The sequence below is a fragment of the Anastrepha ludens genome, chromosome 6 (assembly GCF_028408465.1).
Source record: "Anastrepha ludens isolate Willacy chromosome 6, idAnaLude1.1, whole genome shotgun sequence".
Lineage (NCBI taxonomy): Eukaryota > Metazoa > Arthropoda > Insecta > Diptera > Tephritidae > Anastrepha > Anastrepha ludens.
The window spans coordinates 7,673,012-7,693,247 of NC_071502.1; the positions used below are offsets into that span (position 1 = coordinate 7,673,012).

Consider the following 20,236-nt stretch of genomic DNA (forward strand, 5'->3'; position numbering starts at 1 on the left):
AAAATTGCTCAGAATTCAACATTCGAAAGACCTTATTAAAGAGGCGAGAAAAGACTAGAACTTCCTTTACAACATTGTAACTGGTGATGAAACGTGGTGTTTCCAGGTTAGGTTAGGTTAGGTTATGTGAGTTAGGTTGTGATACCACTGTGCGACATGGGAGCCTTGTTTATTTATTTTCATGAAACCATTTTGAGGCTCTTATGAAGCACAGGATTGGCCTAATCCCCGCGCCAGATAGTTGTGTAAGAGAGTTGAAAAAGTGCTTACCTAGACAACCTGCTCTGATTTTAGCTAAGGCTGGATAATTGCAAAGGAAGTGCTCAACTGTTTCTTCCTCTTCCTCAGCTCCACAACTTCTACAATATTCATGCGAGAATACTCCTAGTCTCAATGAAGGCCTGCAAAATAACCAGTGGCCGGTAACACAAGTCACGACCTTCGAGATATCTTCTCTTGAGAGGCTAAGCAATTCCTTTGCCCTTTTCTTGCTTATTTGCGGCCATAGTAGCCTAGCTGTTACGCATGTATCTTCATCTTCCCATGACCTATTGACCTCTTGTGTAATGTTTTTTATTATTAATTTATTCGTGGCCAAAGGTATTCTAATGGTATTTTTATCACGGAACTGTTGTAGAGCAGTACCTTTCCTAGCTAATTCATCAGCTCTACAGTTTCTCTCAATATCTCTGTGTCCCGGAATCCAAATAAGCAGGTGCCGACCCCCGTCCCCTGAAAGAGGTTGAGGTAAAATGGGGATTGCTCGCCCTAAGCGGAGTTGATCCCTGGTGTTGATCTCTTGGATACCGGTTTTCCCAAGCCTCCTCGTCCGCCGCTGCCTCTTGCAGTACTCGTGCTAGGACCAGCCCTATCACTCAAGCCCCCTCTATCTCCTATTAATGGCGATCTGACCACTACCTTGCTCGCAGCCGTGGCAGCAGTCGGATTCACCTTCGTCGGTTTTTTGGGAGGACCGTCCTCCTTGTTAGATATATATTTCCTTGATATCATCTCCGCTTTGGTCCCACGAGTGTTGGACATGGGGAGTCCGTCTGCACAGAGGTTCGTGTGCACAGGTACGGCTAGATAGAACCGGAGGTCGCCAGGTCTCCGCAGCATTCCGTTCGCGACTGGGCTATTTTTGATCTGGGTTCCTACCCAGGCTAAACCTCGGCACGGGTCGTATTACACTTTGTTCCAACCCAGAGTTTTTTCAAGAGGTTTGCTATTCCGGTTGGTAGAATTGGTCATTGTTCAAAGAGGCAGTCCGAACCATAGGAATGGAGTGAACTCGCTCAATACTGGAATGTATCCATCCAATGATAAGGCCTGATTAATGATTCGACTAAGCCCCCGCATCACGGCAAGGTGCCTACCTCGCGCAGGGTGTTTCCAACATGAACCTGAAACTAAATGTCAAAGAGCCGAATGGAAGACCCCAGACACACACAAAAATTCGCGTTCGAAGTCAGAAGTCAAGTCAATGCTCATTTGTTTTTACGATTCCAAGGGAATAGCCCACAAGGAGTTCGTGCCAAAGGACCAAACCATCAAAGCAATTTTCTATCTTGGCGTTTTGAAGCGTTTGTTGCATCGCATTCGTCGAATTCACCCTGAAAATCGCGAAGGAGGAAGCTGGCGCTTATTGCATGATAATGCACCATCACTCACCGTATTCACCTTATCTGACTCCCTGTGGCTTTAAAGTATTCGGAAAATTGCATTTGGCCATGAAAAGAAAACGTTTTGCGTCCGTAGAGGCCATCCAAAAGGCTTGTACCGACATCTTGAAGGACATTCCGGTCAATGACCTAAGACACTCTTTCGAAAAGCTTTTAGATCGCGGAAAACAGTGTATCGAAGCCAAAGGGGACTATTTTGAATAAATAAACTCGAACTTATCAGAACAAAGCTCCTGTCGTTTCTATTTTAGCTCAGTCTTGTATATTTTGGACTTCCCCTTGTATTACCTCATTGGAGGGCGTTCAAGTTTATCAATCCGCAACAAATTTCTTATTTACAAACGAAACCCAAAATCGGTGTGGACTTTCGGTATTCGATTATGGGGTATACAATGAAGGAGGAATATCGACCTTCATCGTTATCTTGGATTAGCAACTGTGACTGAAGTAACGAAGCAATTTGTCTTACGAACAGTGACTAAAAATCAAACCGACGATGCAGCATCCAGCTTACTTCGACTGAATTCTTCTCAAAGACATTTAAAACGTACAGCGGTAACAGACCTTATGAAGAGCGAGTAGCGATTATATTGCGAAAAGCTTCTTAAAAGTTGAATTATCAAATAATGATTTCTTATTAGTATGCTTTTATCTGCAATCTCTTTTATATTCCAGTCTTTTTGCTTAGTGGGCAGTATTATCTCGGAGTTAGGTGGCTCGAGCGAACACATGAAAAACCGCATTAGGAAAGTTCTAGCAATATTTAACAACGCACAGAGCTGAGGATCTTCGATACTAATGTTAAATCATCTACTCGATGCCTGTGCAACGTGGAATGCAAGAGCGGCCGAAATAAACGCGCTGCAAGTTTTCGGTGATCGATGCCTTCGCAAAATCCTGAAAATCTACTAGCCAGGCACCATTTCAAATGCTAAGTTGGGAAAAACTACTCAATAAACTTCAATATTCCTTGAAATTTGCAGAAGTAAATGGGGTTGGATTGGCCACGTCCTTCGCAGACAATGTGATGACTTAACAAAAACCGTTATAGAGTGGTATCTCCAAGTCAGCCGTAGACTGAACGCCATCGAATACTTGGAGACTATTGTTAGATTTGGAAATGCGCGCCGTGAATACAACCTGGAAGAGAACAGAGAAGAGAGAGACTGGCGCAGAACAGATCTGAATGGAAGGAATTTGTTGTGGCCCTATTATATAATAATTCTTGGCCCATGTGACCCATGAAAGGACGACGCTACGCTACGATTGGCGAGATAAAGACGGAATCGGAGGAGGAGCTGAACAAGATAAAAAAAATGATTTTTTGAAGTGCTTCCAAGATTGGAAAAAACGTTGGCGCAGGAGCTTAATATCTCATGGGGATAACTTTGAAGGGGACTAAACAGATATTAATGAATAAATAAATAATTTTTGAAAAAATACAAAATTCGCGATATTTTCTATATATTTCAAACTTCGTATATCCAACGTTTAATAAAAAAAATGCAGTGTAATAGCTTATCAAATTTGTTTTCAATAAAGTGTAAGTTTGAAGTTGGTAAAAAATCTGTTTGATTTTATACATACATTGTTGCCGACTTAAGCAACCCGTAAAAATTTACGAAATAGAGCAACTCTGTGCGAAATTATGACTTGTCACTATAACTAAGCTTTGCTCTTTTATATCGCTCATTTCATTTTTATCGGTGCTCGCGGACACATATAAGGCCTAATTGAAAGAAATAAAGAATAAGAGAGGAAAACTAAGGTAAAGAAAAACTGAAATGTAATTAAACTAAGAATTGTAAAAAAATATGTTAAAACTAAAAGAATAAAATAAATAAATACCTTTACAGGTTTTTTAAAGCATCAATCAAAGAAGCTATTAAAAATTAGAATCCTCTTTTCTTTACAACAAAATCTTTAAAAAACCTTATTAAATGATGGCGGAATTAAACGGTGCTCCAGCAACGCTAAACACAATGGCTGAAGAAGTTGTAGTGCAAAATGATTGTGAGTATAACGTCACTAGTCCTGCACCGCCTGCAGATCAAAATTTACAAATAAATCTAGATGGCGACGGTGGCAGTCTCAGCGCACCACAAGAATTGCTAATCCATAGCAGAAAAAAACAGCTCCGTTTACAGCAACTAGAAGAGACCATGCGTTTAAGAGAAGAGTATTTACGGGAAAAATTTCGCATTTTAAACGCAGAAGATGCAGACGAGGAAATAGAAGGTTCATGTGTTATTGGCCCCACCAAAATGTGTGGAACTAATGTGAGCGGTAACACAGCATTTTCGCCTACTCCAGTGCAGCCTGTACAAAATAACAGAACCAACATATGTCCAGCGCGTGAGGTACCGGTACATACGGTTATGCAGTCACCACGTCAGCCGTCGACGCGGACTGCGGCAGAGCGTAGTCAGGCCTTACATGTAGACTGCAACGGTAATTCGCCAAACATATTTACAACGTTCACAGCACCAACAAGTACAGCACGTTCGCCAAATCAGGTATTCGCAAGTCAATCAGCCGAAACCTGTAATTTGACGACTTCGCAGTTTGCAGCGCGGCAATGCGTGCCAAAAGACTTGCCGGTATTTAGCGGTGACCCCCAAGAGTGGCATATTTTTGTTAGTGCATATGAACAGAGCACACAAATGGCTGGTTACTCTCATCATGAGAATTTAGTTCGCCTTCAAAAGTGTCTACGTGGTAAGGCTAGGGAGGTCGTGCGCAATTTACTGGTATTACCGGAGATGGTACCTGATATTATAAATACGCTCAGAATGTATTTTGGACGTCCTGAGCAAATACTTAGAGTACTTATTGATAGGGCGCGTCAATTACCATCGCCTAAGGGTAAACTTGATCTACTCATCGACTTTGCATTTGCTATCAAGAATATAGTAGCAATAATTCATGCAAGCAAACTAAGCGGTTACCTCAACAGCCCATTACTATTGCAGGAATTCGTTGAGAAGCTCTCTCAGGAGTCAAAACTTAACTGGGCAATTTATTCAACTGGCATGAATAACCCTTACTTGGAAGATTTTTCTACCTGGTTGTCCACATTGGCTGAAGCAGCTTGCCGTGTTACGAATCCGGCATCACTCTCAGAGAAACTTAACAAGCGTGAAGCTCATTTGCACACGCATAAATCTGATGCCGTTTTAAAACAATACGAAGAAGCAAAATCTATGCCCAGATGCGCAGTATGTAATAACCCGCATAAGGTTCCTCAGTGTGACCGGTTTAAAGCACTCACTATGAATGAGAGATGGGACTTTGTTAAGAGGAAAAATCTATGCCGCCAGTGTTTGGGAACACACTCTCGCCGCTGCTGGAGTAACAAGTCGTGTGGGGTGGATAGCTGCACAATACGTCACCACAGGCTCCTTCATTCTGATGTTAACAAAAATAGTGAAGTTTCAACGATGCTGAATAACCACCGTTCGATTTCCAGCAACAACACCACATATTTTCGAATCTTACCGATAGTTTTGTATGGAAGAAATAAAACAATATCCACATACGCGTTTATGGATGATGGATCTACACTAACACTTATAGATCAAACACTTGCAGATGAATTGGGTGAGGCTGGCGTTCCCGATCCTCTATGCATTCACTGGACTGGAGATATAAACCGATATGAAGCTGATTCGCAACGGCTCGATTTACGAATTTCAGGTAATATTCAAGGTGCGAAAATATATCCACTCCGAGGTGTTTACACGGTTAGTAGCTTAAATATGTCATCATCAACATTGATTGCTGACCAATTGAAAACAAAATATGCACATTTAAAAGGCATTCCCTTGCCAAACTTTATTGACATAGTTCCTAAGCTAATTATTGGTGTAAATAACCCCAATTTGATAATGGCACAGAAGATACGTGAAGGTGGATGGCAAGATCCCGTAGGGGCGAAAACCAGATTAGGGTGGACAATTTTTGGTGGCGGTAATAATCAGAGTAAAGGTAACGGATTAAACTTACATAAATGCGACTGCGAGAGCGATAACAACTTGCATGAACTCGTAAAGTCTTTCATGTTGAATGAAAATATTGGAATTTCAGTGCCAAAGGTAAATCCAGTTTCAATGGAAGATCAACGAGCCATAGAAATTTTGGGTAACTGCGAGTTGCATGAGGGTCAGTACACCGCGAGCTTGCTGTGGTCAAATGATAATGTACGATTGCCAGACAGCTTGCCAACAGCTCTTAGTCGCTTTAAGTGTCTGGAACGTAAGTTATCTAGCAATCCTGAACTACAACGCAATATGCAGGAACAAATTGACAACTTAGTTAAGAAAAATTATGCGACCAAGTTACCGAACGAAGCTATAAATGACCGTGGTGACAAAATTTGGTATTTGCCGGTTTTTATTGTCCGCAATCCGCACAAGCCAAATAAAATTCGACTTGTGTGGGATGCAGCCGCAAAATCTAGAGATGTATCCCTAAACAATTTCTTACTGAAAGGGCCAGATATGTTAACTCCACTAGTAAATATATTATTCAACTTTCGAATGGGTAGAATCGCAATATGCGGTGATATCGAAGAAATGTTCCACCGCATTAAGTTACGACACCCAGACGCAGATGCTCAGCGTTTTCTCTGGCGTACTAACATGAATGATCCGATAAACGTTTACAGGCTCAACGTTTTAAGTTTTGGTGCTTCTTGTTCTCCATGTATAGCGCATTACGTGCGAAATCTAAATGCTTCGGTACACGCTGCTCAAAATTCTCAGGTAGCGTGTGCAATAAAGAATCACCATTACGTCGATGATTTTATTGATTCGGCTCGAACCGTCGACGAAGCTATCAAATTGGCAAAAAATGTTCGAGATGTTCACTCTAAATGTGGTTTCAACATGCGTAATTGGTCAAGCAATTCGCCAGATGTTTTAGCAGCGCTTAATGGAGATGGGGAGCCACAACTTAAATCATTTGACTGCAGTAAGGATGTCATAAATTTCGAAAAAATACTTGGTATGTACTGGGAACCAAAATCCGATACATTCAGCTACGTGCTCAAATTTGTTCGGCTTAAGCGCAATGTATTCGCGGACAGGGTCGTCCCTACAAAGAGAGAAGTATTGCAAGTGCTCATGTCAGTTTTCGATCCGCTGGGACTAGTAGCTTGCTTAACTTCGTATCTAAAGATTCTTATTCAAGATATCTGGCGAAGTGGAATAGACTGGGATCAACCGTTAAATTATGAACTTTCATTGAAATGGAAAACTTGGATTGAATACATTCCCGTTATTACTAGCGTGTCGGTACCGCGTTGCTACTCTCCACTCCTTTACGAGGATGACTGTAAAGTACAACTGCATACGTTCGTAGACGCAAGTGAAAATGCATACGCAGCCGTATCATATTTTCGTATTGAAGCTGGAGGTCACGTCGTCAGTAGGTTGGTGGCAGCTAAAGCAAAGGTCGCACCGTTGCGCCCGCTCTCAATACCACGACTGGAACTACAGGCTGCGGTAATTGGTGCACGTTTAACAAACATGGTTGAGGAAGCACATCATATAAAATTTGAGAAACGTTGCATCTGGAGCGACTCAAAAACCGTTCTAAAGTGGCTTCATGGTGATCCGCGTAAATTTCAACAATTTGTAATGTTTCGTATCGCTGAAATCCAAGAAGCAACTGCTATCAGTGAATGGCGTTGGATACCAACAAAAATGAATGTCGCTGATATTGCTACGAAAACGAGGCCTTGCATTGAGGTAGCTCATCAGTGGATAAATGGTCCCGCTTTCCTTACTTTACCTACTAAAGAGTGGCCGGAACAAGAAGATCTGGGTACGGTGAACCCTAGCGAATTTCGAACTAAGCTTCTAATTCACAACGTGCGAAAGGTAAATATCAACTTTGAATATTTTTCGAATTGGCTTCGACTATATAGAGCTATAGCAAACTGTGTGCTTTACATCGAAAAACTTAAACAACGGCTCCAAATCACATCGGAAGGCAGTCATCTAACCGCATGTCATTTTCGGCGTGCAAAACTGTTTATTTTTAAGACAATCCAAATGGAACATTTTGACGACTGGTCATTGCTTAAAGTTGGTAAGCCTGTATGTAAAACTGGTCCGCTACGAAACCTGCAAGTTTATATGGACGACGAGCATCTCATTCGCGTGAAAAATAGGGCAACATATTTTCAGTCATGCGACCAGCCTCAACGTGATTTCATTGTTCTACCACCTGGTCATCGAGTAACCTATCTTATAGTAGATCACTATCATCAACGCTTTTACCATATTCAGCACGAGACAGCCTTGAATGAGGTAAGACAATTGTTTTTTATACCAAAACTGCGATCGTTATTTAAAGCTGTGAGGCGAAATTGCCAAGTATGTAAAATCGCGAACGCCGCTCCGCAAGCTCCACAAATGGCGCAATTACCCACAGCCCGGCTTGCCGCATATTCTCGTCCCTTTACATATGTTGGAATCGATTATTTTGGGCCGATCTTAGTTACTGAAAACCGCAAGGCGAAGAAGAGGTGGGGAGTATTGCTGACCTGCCTGACAATAAGAGCTATACACATAGAAATAGCCCATTCTCTAAGTACTGACTCCTGTCTAATGTGCTTGCGAAATTTCATTGCTCGCCGTGGCTGCCCTGTTGAAATATATAGCGATAACGGTACGAATTTTCGCGGGGCAGATAGCTTTTTAAAAGACGAGCTGCTTAAACTGAATGCTTCTATCGTAGAACGTGAACTTGCTCACAAAGGTATCGCCTGGAAGTTTAATCCACCAGCTGCACCTCACATGGGTGGAGCATGGGAACGCCTAATAAGAACAACAAAGGCAGTGCTGCATAAGATTTCGCCGTCGCAGAGATTCTCTGATGAAAGTTTACGTTCGGCTTTGCTGGAGGTGGAGATGATCATTAATTCTCGACCGCTGACATATCTATCGCTCGACTATGAAGACCAGGAACCGATTACCCCAAACCATTTTTTATTGGGCAGTTCAAATGGAGCCAAGCCGTTTTGTAAACCTGAAGAAATTAGCTTAAAAATGAATTTACGTCAAAGCGAGATGTTTGCGAATTTATTCTGGCGTCGATGGGTACGTGAAATGATTCCATCACTTACACGTCGCAGTAAATGGTTTGAAAAAGTGAAACCCATAAGCGAGGGTGACATCGTATTGATTGTCGATGAAAACGCAGAAAGGAACACTTGGCTAAAAGGTATAGTCGTCGAAACAACGATGGCAAAAGATGGACAAGTAAGGCGTGCTAAAGTAAAAACGAGGCAAGGTGTTTTAGAACGACCAGCAGTAAAGCTTGCAGTGCTCGACATCGGCAAAGACAAGGCAAGCTCCGAAGATTCGTCCGCTTACCGGGGGGACATTGTTGCCGACTTAAGCAACCCGTAAAAATTTACGAAATAGAGCAACTCTGTGCGAAATTATGACTTGTCACTATAACTAAGCTTTGCTCTTTTATATCGCTCATTTCATTTTTATCGGTGCTCGCGGACACATATAAGGCCTAATTGAAAGAAATAAAGAATAAGAGAGGAAAACTAAGGTAAAGAAAAACTGAAATATAATTAAACTAAGAATTGTAAAAAAATATGTTAAAACTAAAAGAATAAAATAAATAAATACCTTTACAGGTTTTTTAAAGCATCAATCAAAGAAGCTATTAAAAATTAGAATCCTCTTTTCTTTACAACATACATATTTTTTCTTGACTGTGTTGCGCGTTTTCTATATAATAAAAAAAGGTAATGCACGAAATTGTTTTCCGACTTTCGCCTTCCTGTGCCATTTCCAAAATGCGCCGTATTGGCCTCGGTATTGGCAAAGCTAATGATGAGCCACTGAAAAATGAATAAATTTCTGTACTTTATCAACTGTCTTCTGCTTTATTCTTTTAACACTTTGCAGTGGCGATACCGTTGTGATATGCGATATGAGATTCTAGGGTTCTAAACACATTTCCCAATTTTTATGACAGAAATTTAACAACATTTATTGATGTGGATAGCAAAATGTTTTGCAAAGGACATGCACATCCTTATCCCGTTTGAAAATATCTTCATTTGACATTCAAACTCTTCACATTACATATTCAATGGCAACCCACGCCTCCTCTCAGGTTGCGCTCGATGATGTCAACCCCTGCTTTGCATACACGTTTTCAGTAGCACTTCATCGTATTAACGGTTTGTCAAAATCATTGAATCGACATGTGTATATACGTGCGTACATTATTTATGTGTGTATGTAGATATAAGGGTGGGCCTCACAATGATAAACGCTTTTTGGAAAATGTATAACATTGCCATTTTGATAAGCTCAAAAAAAAAAAAAAAATTATCGCAACTTTTTGAAATTTGATAGCATGACTTCAAGTGTTGCTAGCTAATTTTAAGGTTTCTTATTCAAATACATTGCAGGCAAATAAATAATTAATCCTAATAATACGCAAACTTTTTATCTTCAGTAACTCAATAAATTTTAGAACAACTATAAGGAACCGGGTACACGAGAAACTTTGGAGCATCTCCTATGCGACTGTCCGGCTCTCTCGGCTATAGAGAGCTAGGCTATGCTATCGGGTGCTCTCAGTTTTGAAAAGCTAGAATGTATCCCTGAGCAGGAGTGTGAGTCGAGTGTTGCTGCACAGAGGCGTGTGCGTAGTTTGGCTGCAACAAGGTAATCCGAGTCGATGTTGGGTCCACGGATCGTACGTACATCTAAAACACTGGAAGCGTGTCACAACATGATCGATTTGGTTTCGCGTTTTCTGATCAGGAGACAGCCACGTTGCTTGGTGTATTTTCTTATGCTGGTATCTGGTGCTGCAGACTGCCATGTTTCGGGCTCCGGCGAAGTCGATCAGCCTTTGTCCGTTACCGGCTGTTTCGTTGAGTAGGCTGAATTTTCCCTCCTTGCCCACCCTGGCGTTGAAGTCGTCAAGCACAACTTTACTTTCCACTAGTAGCTCAATTTATTTGGTACATCGCGCGATTTTTTAGTTTAAATTTTCATTATTCATGAAAATATTGTTTTATCGAAGGCCAAAAGTCAACTTCACTCATCCTAAAAACCAGAAAAGTTCTCCCTTAGTTCAGTTTACGATTTTTTCCTGTGAAAAGGCTCTTGCTCTTTACTTACATATACCTTAAAATTTTAGCATTTAGGCAGATTTTTTTTAATTATAATAGGTAAAAAAAGTATGCGGCCGCCGTAGCCGAATGGGTTGGTGCGTGACTACCAGTCGAGAGAGCCTAGGTCCGGACATGAAATAGCAAAATTATAGAACAAGGTTTTTCTAATAGCGGTCGCCCTTCGGTAGCCCATGGCAAATCTCCGAGTTTACTTCCGCCATTAAAATGTCAGGAGTCAGCTTAAAACTGTAGGTCTTTCCATTTGAGGAACAAATAAAGGAGGAGGAGGAGCTTGGCCAAACACCTTACAGAAGTGTAAGTGCCAATCATTTATTTCATTTATTTAATAAAAAAGGTATATTTTGAACCTTATGAAAAAAGTACAGAATAGAGCGACTCTTCATCTCTGAAAAAATTTAAAAAGTTGGCGTGGCTCGTCCACGTGGGAGTGTTGGCGTCCGTTAGCCTTCGCGAAATGAACATGCTCAGGATCATAAGCCCTCCATCCAAAGACTTTTTCTTTTTTCTTTCTCTTTCTTTTCTTTCTCTTATCGCAGTATTAAGGGCGGATATTCCCTGCCGATTTCATAACGATTTATTTTTTATTTAAAAAAATAATAATATATAAAAATTGTTTCTGGTTGATTGAGTTTTTTTGTGTTTGTTTTGTTTTATTCTTTTCTCATTATCGTTCCTCTAACAGTTCGTCCCGCAGGTTAATTTATAAAAAGTACTATAAATCAAAGGGACGAAAAGCTAACCCACTTTATAAATTGAATAAAATAAGTGGGTGCTCCTTAAAAATATTTTATGCAAATTTTTTAGGACCACCTTATTTCTTTTTATTTGATTATTTCCATGCACTATAATTATAAATTATTGTATTACGCGCCTATTGCCTAGTAACAGGAAAATCACTCGAGGACCACCCTAATGCACAAGTATATGTATGCATATTTGTACATACGCACGCAAATGAATAAACGATGTGCGAGAAACACATAAAAGCTGATAACAAAAGCTTTGAAAATATGTACATACTTACATACAATACATATACGTATTTCTGAGCAAAACACAACGAACACAAAACAAACATAATTCAGGATTGAATTGCATTTGTGGACTGATGTGAGCGATTGTAATTCAGATGTTGGTAAAATCATCAATACGAAACCGGATGCTCGAATTCATGCGAGACAAATATTTACCAGTAAAAGCAGGCAACATTATGACAGATGCCTTTGGGGACCACAAACACATACACATCCTATAAAAGGAAACATGCTTATATATGCACATACATACATACATACATACATATGCGCATAATTTCATGTATCTGTGTTTAGTAGAAGGTCAAACAAAGAGAGGACAAGTGTCATTAGCAGTAAAACAAAAGGAAAAAAGTACTGTAAATAATATGAGAGCGGGCGGAGAGCAAAGAAGCGCCCAGCAACAATGAAACAAAAACCTAAACCAAATGACTACACAAACAACTGGAAGGGGAATAATATCCTGTTAAGGTAATGGGTTGCGTATAAAACGTGTACCTACAGAAGTGTGATGGTTGGGTATTAAGCATAAATCATTTGAGTTTAGGTTTATTTCTGCATGAGTAATAGTTTGTACAGGTATTAGAGATACCAATTTCGGAATACCGATATTTTTTCGAGATAAACCAAGCTATTTTCGGGATCCTGAAAAATTTTAAATATCGTATAGAAAGAAGTATAAAATTGTTTTACATATTTTGGTTGCAATAAAAGTTTTCAAATTTTAAGGAACAGGTTTTAATTCATTTATACAATATAATATGGTGTAAGTACATGAATTGACAGCTTCATCATTAATATTTAAAAATAAATCAACTAATTCAGTCGTACCGAGCAAGCTTTTGAAGCTTACAACTTTTTACAAATCAAATATTCTATCTCCCTTTTACTAATAGCAATTTCTTATATGTAACTGAGCAATATATCTACTATGCTCTAAAGGCAAGGCAACTAATCATTTTTATTCTTACACTGGAATAACTGCTGCCAACTAAACTCCTCACTGTTGTTATCACAAACTTCTCAGCACTAATGGCCGAAACTACTCATTTCTCTTATCACAAACTCATCAGCATAAATGACCTAACTACTAATTTCTCACGCACACGTTCACACATATACGAGTAGTTTACGCATAGTTCGTGGATTTCAAAGCGGCCTTCGACAGGGTGCCCAGGAAACCATTAATTTATGAACTCTGACAGACGGGAATATTGAACAAAATAACAAATCTGATCGAAACTAAATATTTGTATACGAGAACAGCAGTTTTAAGTCGACTCCAAATGGCACATATATTGTTATGAGGAGCTTTTTCATGCCAGAAATCCACTCGGAGATTTGTCACTGCCTGCCGAGGGGCTACCGCGACCGCTATTAGATATTAGAGCGGGTCAATTTATTCATAAAATATATAATCGAGTTGGTTTCGGCGACTGAAGTAATCTAGAGGCAATTCTTAACAAAAAGTTTTCTAGTGAAGCCAAACTCTAAAATGGATTTCGAGCCTCCTTATTTTTAATTTCAGTTATTAGTCCCAATCAATTTTTGAAGTGAAACTTCTTAGGCGTCGATGGACGAGCGAGAATGGAGAATAAAATTTCAAGGCCATGTAATGTTTTGGGCATTTTCGTTCCGCGAGAGAAAGAAGGTATAACGTAGAGGAAAAGGAGAGAGGGATCTATTCCTTATATATATCTTAGATCAGTGCTGTCCAGAATGAAAAATGTGAGTGTATAAGTGAGAACGAGAGAATGGGAGCAGCCCAGTAGGAAATTGAAACCAAAATTGTCTAAAATTTGTATATTTTTGTGGGAGGAATCGAAATGCCTTTTGATATTACATCTATAGCCTCCTTTGAACGACTTGTAACATAAAAGGCATTGCAAGTCGCCAAAGGCAATTTCTAGCATAAAAAAGTTCTCACAGGGCATTGTATTCCATACACTAAGCGTCGCGGACAAACTTGGTGTTTATTCGTTGCTGGTTTGCTAACGACTGAACGATGGAGAGTAAGAATACGTCTGATCAATTGATCTATGGGATGGACAGCACTGTCTTAGATACACTTTAGGCTATTTTTCTTGAGTTTTGCCTTGTGGTTGCTAATTTCTAGTGAGAAATAACACTGCCTATTTTTTGGCGCTTGTTTGTTGGTGCAAACTTGTAAGAAATATATTTTTGGTGCCTACTTTTTTGCGTTATATTTCCTTGGTGCCTACTGTTTGGGGGGGTTTTTTGTTCCCAATTTTTTTGGCGTTTTTTTTTGGTGCCTACTTTTTGACGCTTATTTCCGTTTCCTGGCTAGTGTGCGTACTGTAAAGAGCTTTCCATTCCGGCGACGGATTTATTGATATTGCCTTGCGGTAATTTGTGCCGTTGCTGCGGTCCTGGAATGGCTGCGTTTGTGCGGGTGATAAACGCTTGGAGTAGTGCGCGTTGTTGCCACGGTTTGTGTCCGGCTTTTACCTACACCGGTCAACCCTTTTCCCTTTTTTGTAAATTTTGTTTATTTGTATTCTCTGCAAATGTTGTGAATTTATTTAGATATATATGCTTTCTCTCTCTCTCTCTTTCTCTCTCTCTCTCTTTCTCTCTCGGGACTCTCCCTCTTTCTTTGTCTGCCTTGAAAGTTTCACTTCTGTTATGTGTACTACGCTGAACGCACTTTTTTTCTGCGATTTAATTTTCGAAATATTTTTTTTTTTACTTTGTTAAATTTGTTTAGAAGAAAGTGTATATATATGTTTTTCGGGGACTTGGAATTGAATTTTTGATGTTTATTTTAAAGAAAACTCCTATTTTTTATATGAAATCCGATACTTTTAAAATTATTAATTTTTTTTTAATTTTGCTAAATTCTAGCCGAAACATGATGTATTAATGCTATGTTTTTATTTTTGTAAAATAAAGCAATTGACTAGAAAATAAAAATTATTGAAAATCGTCATTTTTTCGGGCCTCTGATTACCCCTAACCCCTTAATGAAAAATTTCAGGTTGTAACTGGCTGATGCTCTCACCAAAAATGAATTTCCTGTGCCCAAAAACCATTTATGCATTATACATACATACATTTTCTTGAAAAAAAGTTTTTCAAAATAAAAAAATTTAATTGACTAGGGATTTTTGAGCTATTCTTCCCTGGAATTCAGAATTGTCTGGAGAATACTTCAGTCCCCGTAGACCAAAGTAGAGAAAAATGTAACCCGCCCTAATGGACATATTGGAAATACGAATCACTTATTTGGCGAAACTGATTAAATGGAAACAAAATAATTTTATTTTTTCAAAAATTCTGCTCCCCCAACAAATTTTCCTTTTTCGCCCCTGATGCAAGAGCATGCGCTCCTTTTATGCTTATGCTACTTACATTTATGCCTGGCTCTATGTCCGGTAACGAAGCGCCATCCAAATGTATAACACGCCATAAACCTACATACATACAAAGAAATGTGTGATTCATAAAGAGTTGCGGTAGAAAGTACTCATGAAAAGTTTTGAAAATGTGCTTTACTAAATTTAAATTCCTACCTCTGCAGAAATTAAATCCAGCCAATATTTCACCTTGCCACATCGCCTCATTTGAGCCCGTTAGTGCTCTTAATTTAATTAGTCTACAGTCCGAAAATGAAAAGAACCCAAAGGCACTTCTACACTGCTGTTTACACTGTTGTTTTTTGCGGTTGTTGTCACTGTTATTGTTTTCCTTTTGGCTGACACTAATTCCAAAATTACATTGAATTAAAATGCCATCTTGTTGGGGTGGCGTATCAAATGTCCTGTTTACGTTACCGTCGAATTTGTTCCACAAACCAAAAGGATTTCAAAATTATTTTCGCAAGGGCTGTCGCATTTTCACTTTTCAAATTAAAATTAATGTTATTGTGTGCGTCAACTAACGGCATTTCTCTTCGTAATTTGATATTATAATTATGTGGCATTAAAATTGGTTCTCAGTGGGCTCGACTTTAAAAAGCGCCTAATTAGTGCAACTCTTTCGGGAGTGGTAATGTAAATATGTGGATTAACATGCTTACATACCTATGTATGCACATACACACGTTAATAAGATATGCTTGGACATGACAGAGAAAACATTAATCGGCAAATGATGGCATCTCAGACAGTGTACTCTGCCCAGCTTGTGAAGAGGAGGATGAGATGGCGGACCACTTCCTGTGCGTCCCCCCGCTCGAATCGGGTTTAAGGTCTTTGGCACTGATGTGTTAAGAAGCGATCACCTTTGTTTTTTGGCACCACAAAATCTACTCAGATTTCTTCGGAGATCGGGTAGGTTTAAAGAAAATTAAAAGGGAATCCGAGTGTAGTACAATGGACTTAATTGTGTCTGAATGCTGCACTTGGTAGTTGTCTCGACAAAAAAAAAAAAGGTTTGAAAATGTGGTTGCAGCTCGGGAGTAGGTTTGTGTGACTTAAAAGATGAGACCTTTCTCTAAATTCTAGTCGAGGTTTGAAGAAGTTTGGTGTGTATTTTAGGCGTGTTTTTCAAAAAGAACTTTTTAGTGGTGTCGTGAAAATGTGTGGCTCACATTAAAAAAAAGTTGTTTGGCCGAGTTCGTTCTCCTAATTGTGGTGTGCGTCTTGATGTTGTTTCACAAATGGAGGGACCTACACTTTCAAGCCGACTCCGAACGGCAGATATTTTTATGAGGAGCTTTTTCATGGCAGAAATATAATCGGAGGTTTGCCATTGCCTGCCGAGGGGCGACCGTTATTAGAAAAAAATCAAATTTGCTGTTCCATGCACGGGGATTCGAATCTGCGCACTCCCGAATGGCAGTCACGCACCAACTATTCAGATGCGGCGGGTGAAAACTTTGGTCTACCTTAAAAATTCAGGCGTAAACTTTAAAATAATTTTCACGTTTTTTTGGCCCCTCTACCAGAATCTATTTTTCCTTTTTTGTGTTATACAGTGCCCACTACATAATTTTTTTGACTTGCTGGAAACTTCTACAAAATAGTTTTCTAGGTTTTAAAAGTCTGATTCGATTAAGTTACGATTATGTTTGTAGATGAAAACCAATTTAAGGATTAAAATTTAACAATATAAAAATTTTACAAAATACAAAAATCTGTATTTTGCAAATAATGCTTGGAGTTAGTTAGTTTTGACATTCACTTCACAGCTAACAAGGTTTTTTAGGTACAGGAGAGCACCTCTGACGGAGAGTCACTCTAACTTTAAATGTAATTTTATTTTTTGATATTATATTCCTACAGATTTTGTCTACAAGAGCAGTCCAGTTTTCCACAACAGATTCGGCTTTTATCTTGAAACCACTAGAATTCGTAGAGTTTTCAAAGAATTCATTCCTGGCTTATGTTGCACAGCTAAGCTTCTTGTAAAACAGGACTAAGACTGCACGCTCGAGTCAGTTATTATCAAGAATTCGAGACGACTTTCTAATTTTACATAGTTGCTAAGATCAATAGCTGCTTAATATCCACGTTCGGCATCTATTAGGTTGGGGAATAAGTTCGAAGCGTTAAGTTAATCAATAAGTCAATAAGTTAATCATTTTTATATTCGGCGTTGCTGCTTACAACCTTTTCCCACCTCTCGATAAATTTGTTGATGCCGTTCCGCCAAAAATCGCTTGGTCGGGTGTCAAAGAAGTTGGTGAGCCAGTTTTTAAGGACCTCTTTGTTATCGAATATATCGCCCTTCATATGGTTTGACAGGGAGCGGAAAAGATGGTAATCGGTCGGTGCAAGGTTTGGAGAATACGACAGATCCTGAAGGATCTCTCATTTGAGCTCTTGGAGTGTGGCTTTGACGACTTATGCAATATGGGGTCTGGCATTGTCGTGAAGTTTGTCGTATGGTTTGACTATGTCGAACAGGTTTTTCACAGCCTCATTCACGCGTTGTAACTGGGCAATATAGAGCTCCTTGTTGACCGTGACATTCTTTTCGAGCATTTCCCAGTCCACCATGCCCACCCAGTCCAATTAAATACATATCATGATTTTCATTTGAAGAAGATCCAGCTTGACTCTCGGCTTTGGCGTATCTCCTGGAACCACCCACTGTTTTCTTTGCTTCAATATTTTTCATCTCCCGTGACAATTCGATACAAAAAGCGCGGGTTTATGACCGCGTGTTGCTCGATGGCAGGCGAGATGCTGAAAAGCAATCAGACTTTTGCAAACTGAGAAGCAAAGCGACTTTCTTCGTTATTTTTCGTTAAGTTCGTTAGACACCGTTAGATTCTGCGTAAGATTTTTGGACCTTTGCACGTTGGCAACGGCGAATATCACAGACGATGGAACGATGAGCTGTATGAGCTTTGCGACGACATAGACATAGCGCAGCGAATAAAGATCCAGCGGCTTCGTTGGCTGGGTCATGTCGTCCGAATGGATACAAACGCTCCGGCTTTGAAAGTATTCGATGCGGTACCAGCTGGTGGTAGCAGAGGAAGAGGAAGGCCTCCTCTGCGTTGGAAAGATCAGGTGGAGAAGGACTTGGCTTCACTTGGTATGCCCAATTGGCGCCGGTTAGCACGAGAAAGAAACGACTGGCGCGCTTTGTTAAACTCGGCCAAAATCGCGTAAGCGGTTATCGCGCCAATTAAGAAGAAGAACAGAAGAAGACTCGCCTATGACACCTTCTCCATATAATTGGCGCGTACAGCCTTTTTTTGGGTGTTTGGCAGATATTTTTTATGAGGAGCTTTTCATGGCAGAAATACACTCGGAAGTTTGCCATCGTCTGCCGAAGGGCGACCGCTATTAAAAAAAACGTTTTCTTCTTTTTGGTCTTTCACCGAGTTTCGAGCCTACGTTCTCTCTGAATTCGGAATGGTAGTCACGCACCAACTCATTCGGTTACGGCGGCCGCCTCACACGTCGCAAATGTATCGGCTGCTTCGGCGGCTTTTTCACCTCGATGAAAAGAAAAGCCCTTATTATCTAAATTCTTTTGCAGCATACACTCACAAAAGGATCACTATAGGACTAGTCTTTAATTGAGAAGTTCCCATGGCTTACTACAGGAATCGCATAGAGATCGTCAATGTTATTGTGAGTGTACAATTCGCTCAGCACATCCGCCATCCGTGCATTGGTTCGAGTTGATGACACCCAGCTGCTGCTACTTTTGGAGTACGTGCAACATTTCAAATGTTCAAGGAAAATCGATTGGACAGCAAATCCTAGTTGTGAATATTTAGTTTTGCTACAGTTTTGCTAGCAAATGTATGTGTGTATGTATGTACGCATGCAGCTATACGAGTGCCTGCTGATCAATGTTCTAAAATTCACTGCGTAAACTTTCCGATGAATAAATAAGACTCGAGTGCTCGGTTAGCTTTGCTGCCAAAAAACAACTGTGTATGCGCGAGTGTATATTCGTGTGTATGCCTTTAGCTACGTGTTGTTTTTCGGCTGCCCAGATTCGTTTAAGCATGAAATACCCCATTTTAAAATGTTTCAGCTGCATCCAACTCAACTTTGACATTTCGCTAAGTACTCAGCTGCGAGTTCGGCTGCGGATTTGTGTGGCGTAATCATATAGATGCAGTGTGAAATTTGTGTTGTGGGCCATTTCAGGAGGTGGAAAAAGAAATAAGTGGAAATGTATTTTTTTAATTTACAGTGGTTCAGTTAGCGGCAAGGTGAGTTAAAAGTCGAAAAATTTTAGTTTCTAAAACTGTGATTTCTAATATCTTTCTCTATTTTAATAGTAATAGTAATAAAATAGTGGAGTAACAAAAATATTTAAAGGTAAGAAAGAAACAAATGCTTCTTTTTTGTGCTTGGCATTCGTTTGAATCGTGGAAGTCGAGTGTTTTTTCTTTTTCATCGTTGCAAAATTAATGAAAATAGGGTTCCACCTCCTTTCGAAAGCCCTCTTTTCTACAGACTTGGTTTCCTCTGATCCCTCATGGGCCATGTTGCGGTTCGGCCGGAGAAGGTTGAAATCGTAAATCGGCTTGGCGCTAAAAATATTAAAACTTCTACAAATATAATTATATACCGAAAATCTTGCTATCCAATGACGTTCCGTAAATATTGTGTCAATATTTTTTAAATTTTAATGTTAGAAAATCTTAATTCCTTTACATAACCTACAAAATATTAGTAGCGAAAAATTATTATTTTCCAACATAACGCCAGAGCTGGCAGAGACGTGGAGGCTATAGCAGCAGAGCTCAAAGTCGTACACCAACTACATTAGTATTAGCAGGGACTGCGTTAGGAGAGCAGACAGAACGCAAAGAGCGAACCCCACTAGCACACATAGCGCTTGCAGTGATGCAGCGGCAGAAGTCGAGTCTGGCTTCGCACTCTCTGTACCAGTGACAGTAG

At 39.8% G+C, this 20,236-nt stretch overlaps 1 protein-coding gene across 1 annotated transcript; it reads left to right on the top strand.

The window, feature by feature from the left end:
- The first annotated feature begins 3,625 nt into the window (after positions 1-3,625).
- Positions 3,626-9,100, top strand: LOC128868835 (uncharacterized). The gene is made up of 2 exons (XM_054111374.1): positions 3,626-7,508; positions 8,427-9,100. The coding sequence occupies exons 1-2, from the start codon at positions 3,626-3,628 to the stop codon at positions 9,098-9,100; spliced, it is 4,557 nt and encodes a 1,518-aa protein (XP_053967349.1).
- The last annotated feature ends 11,136 nt before the right edge of the window (positions 9,101-20,236 follow it).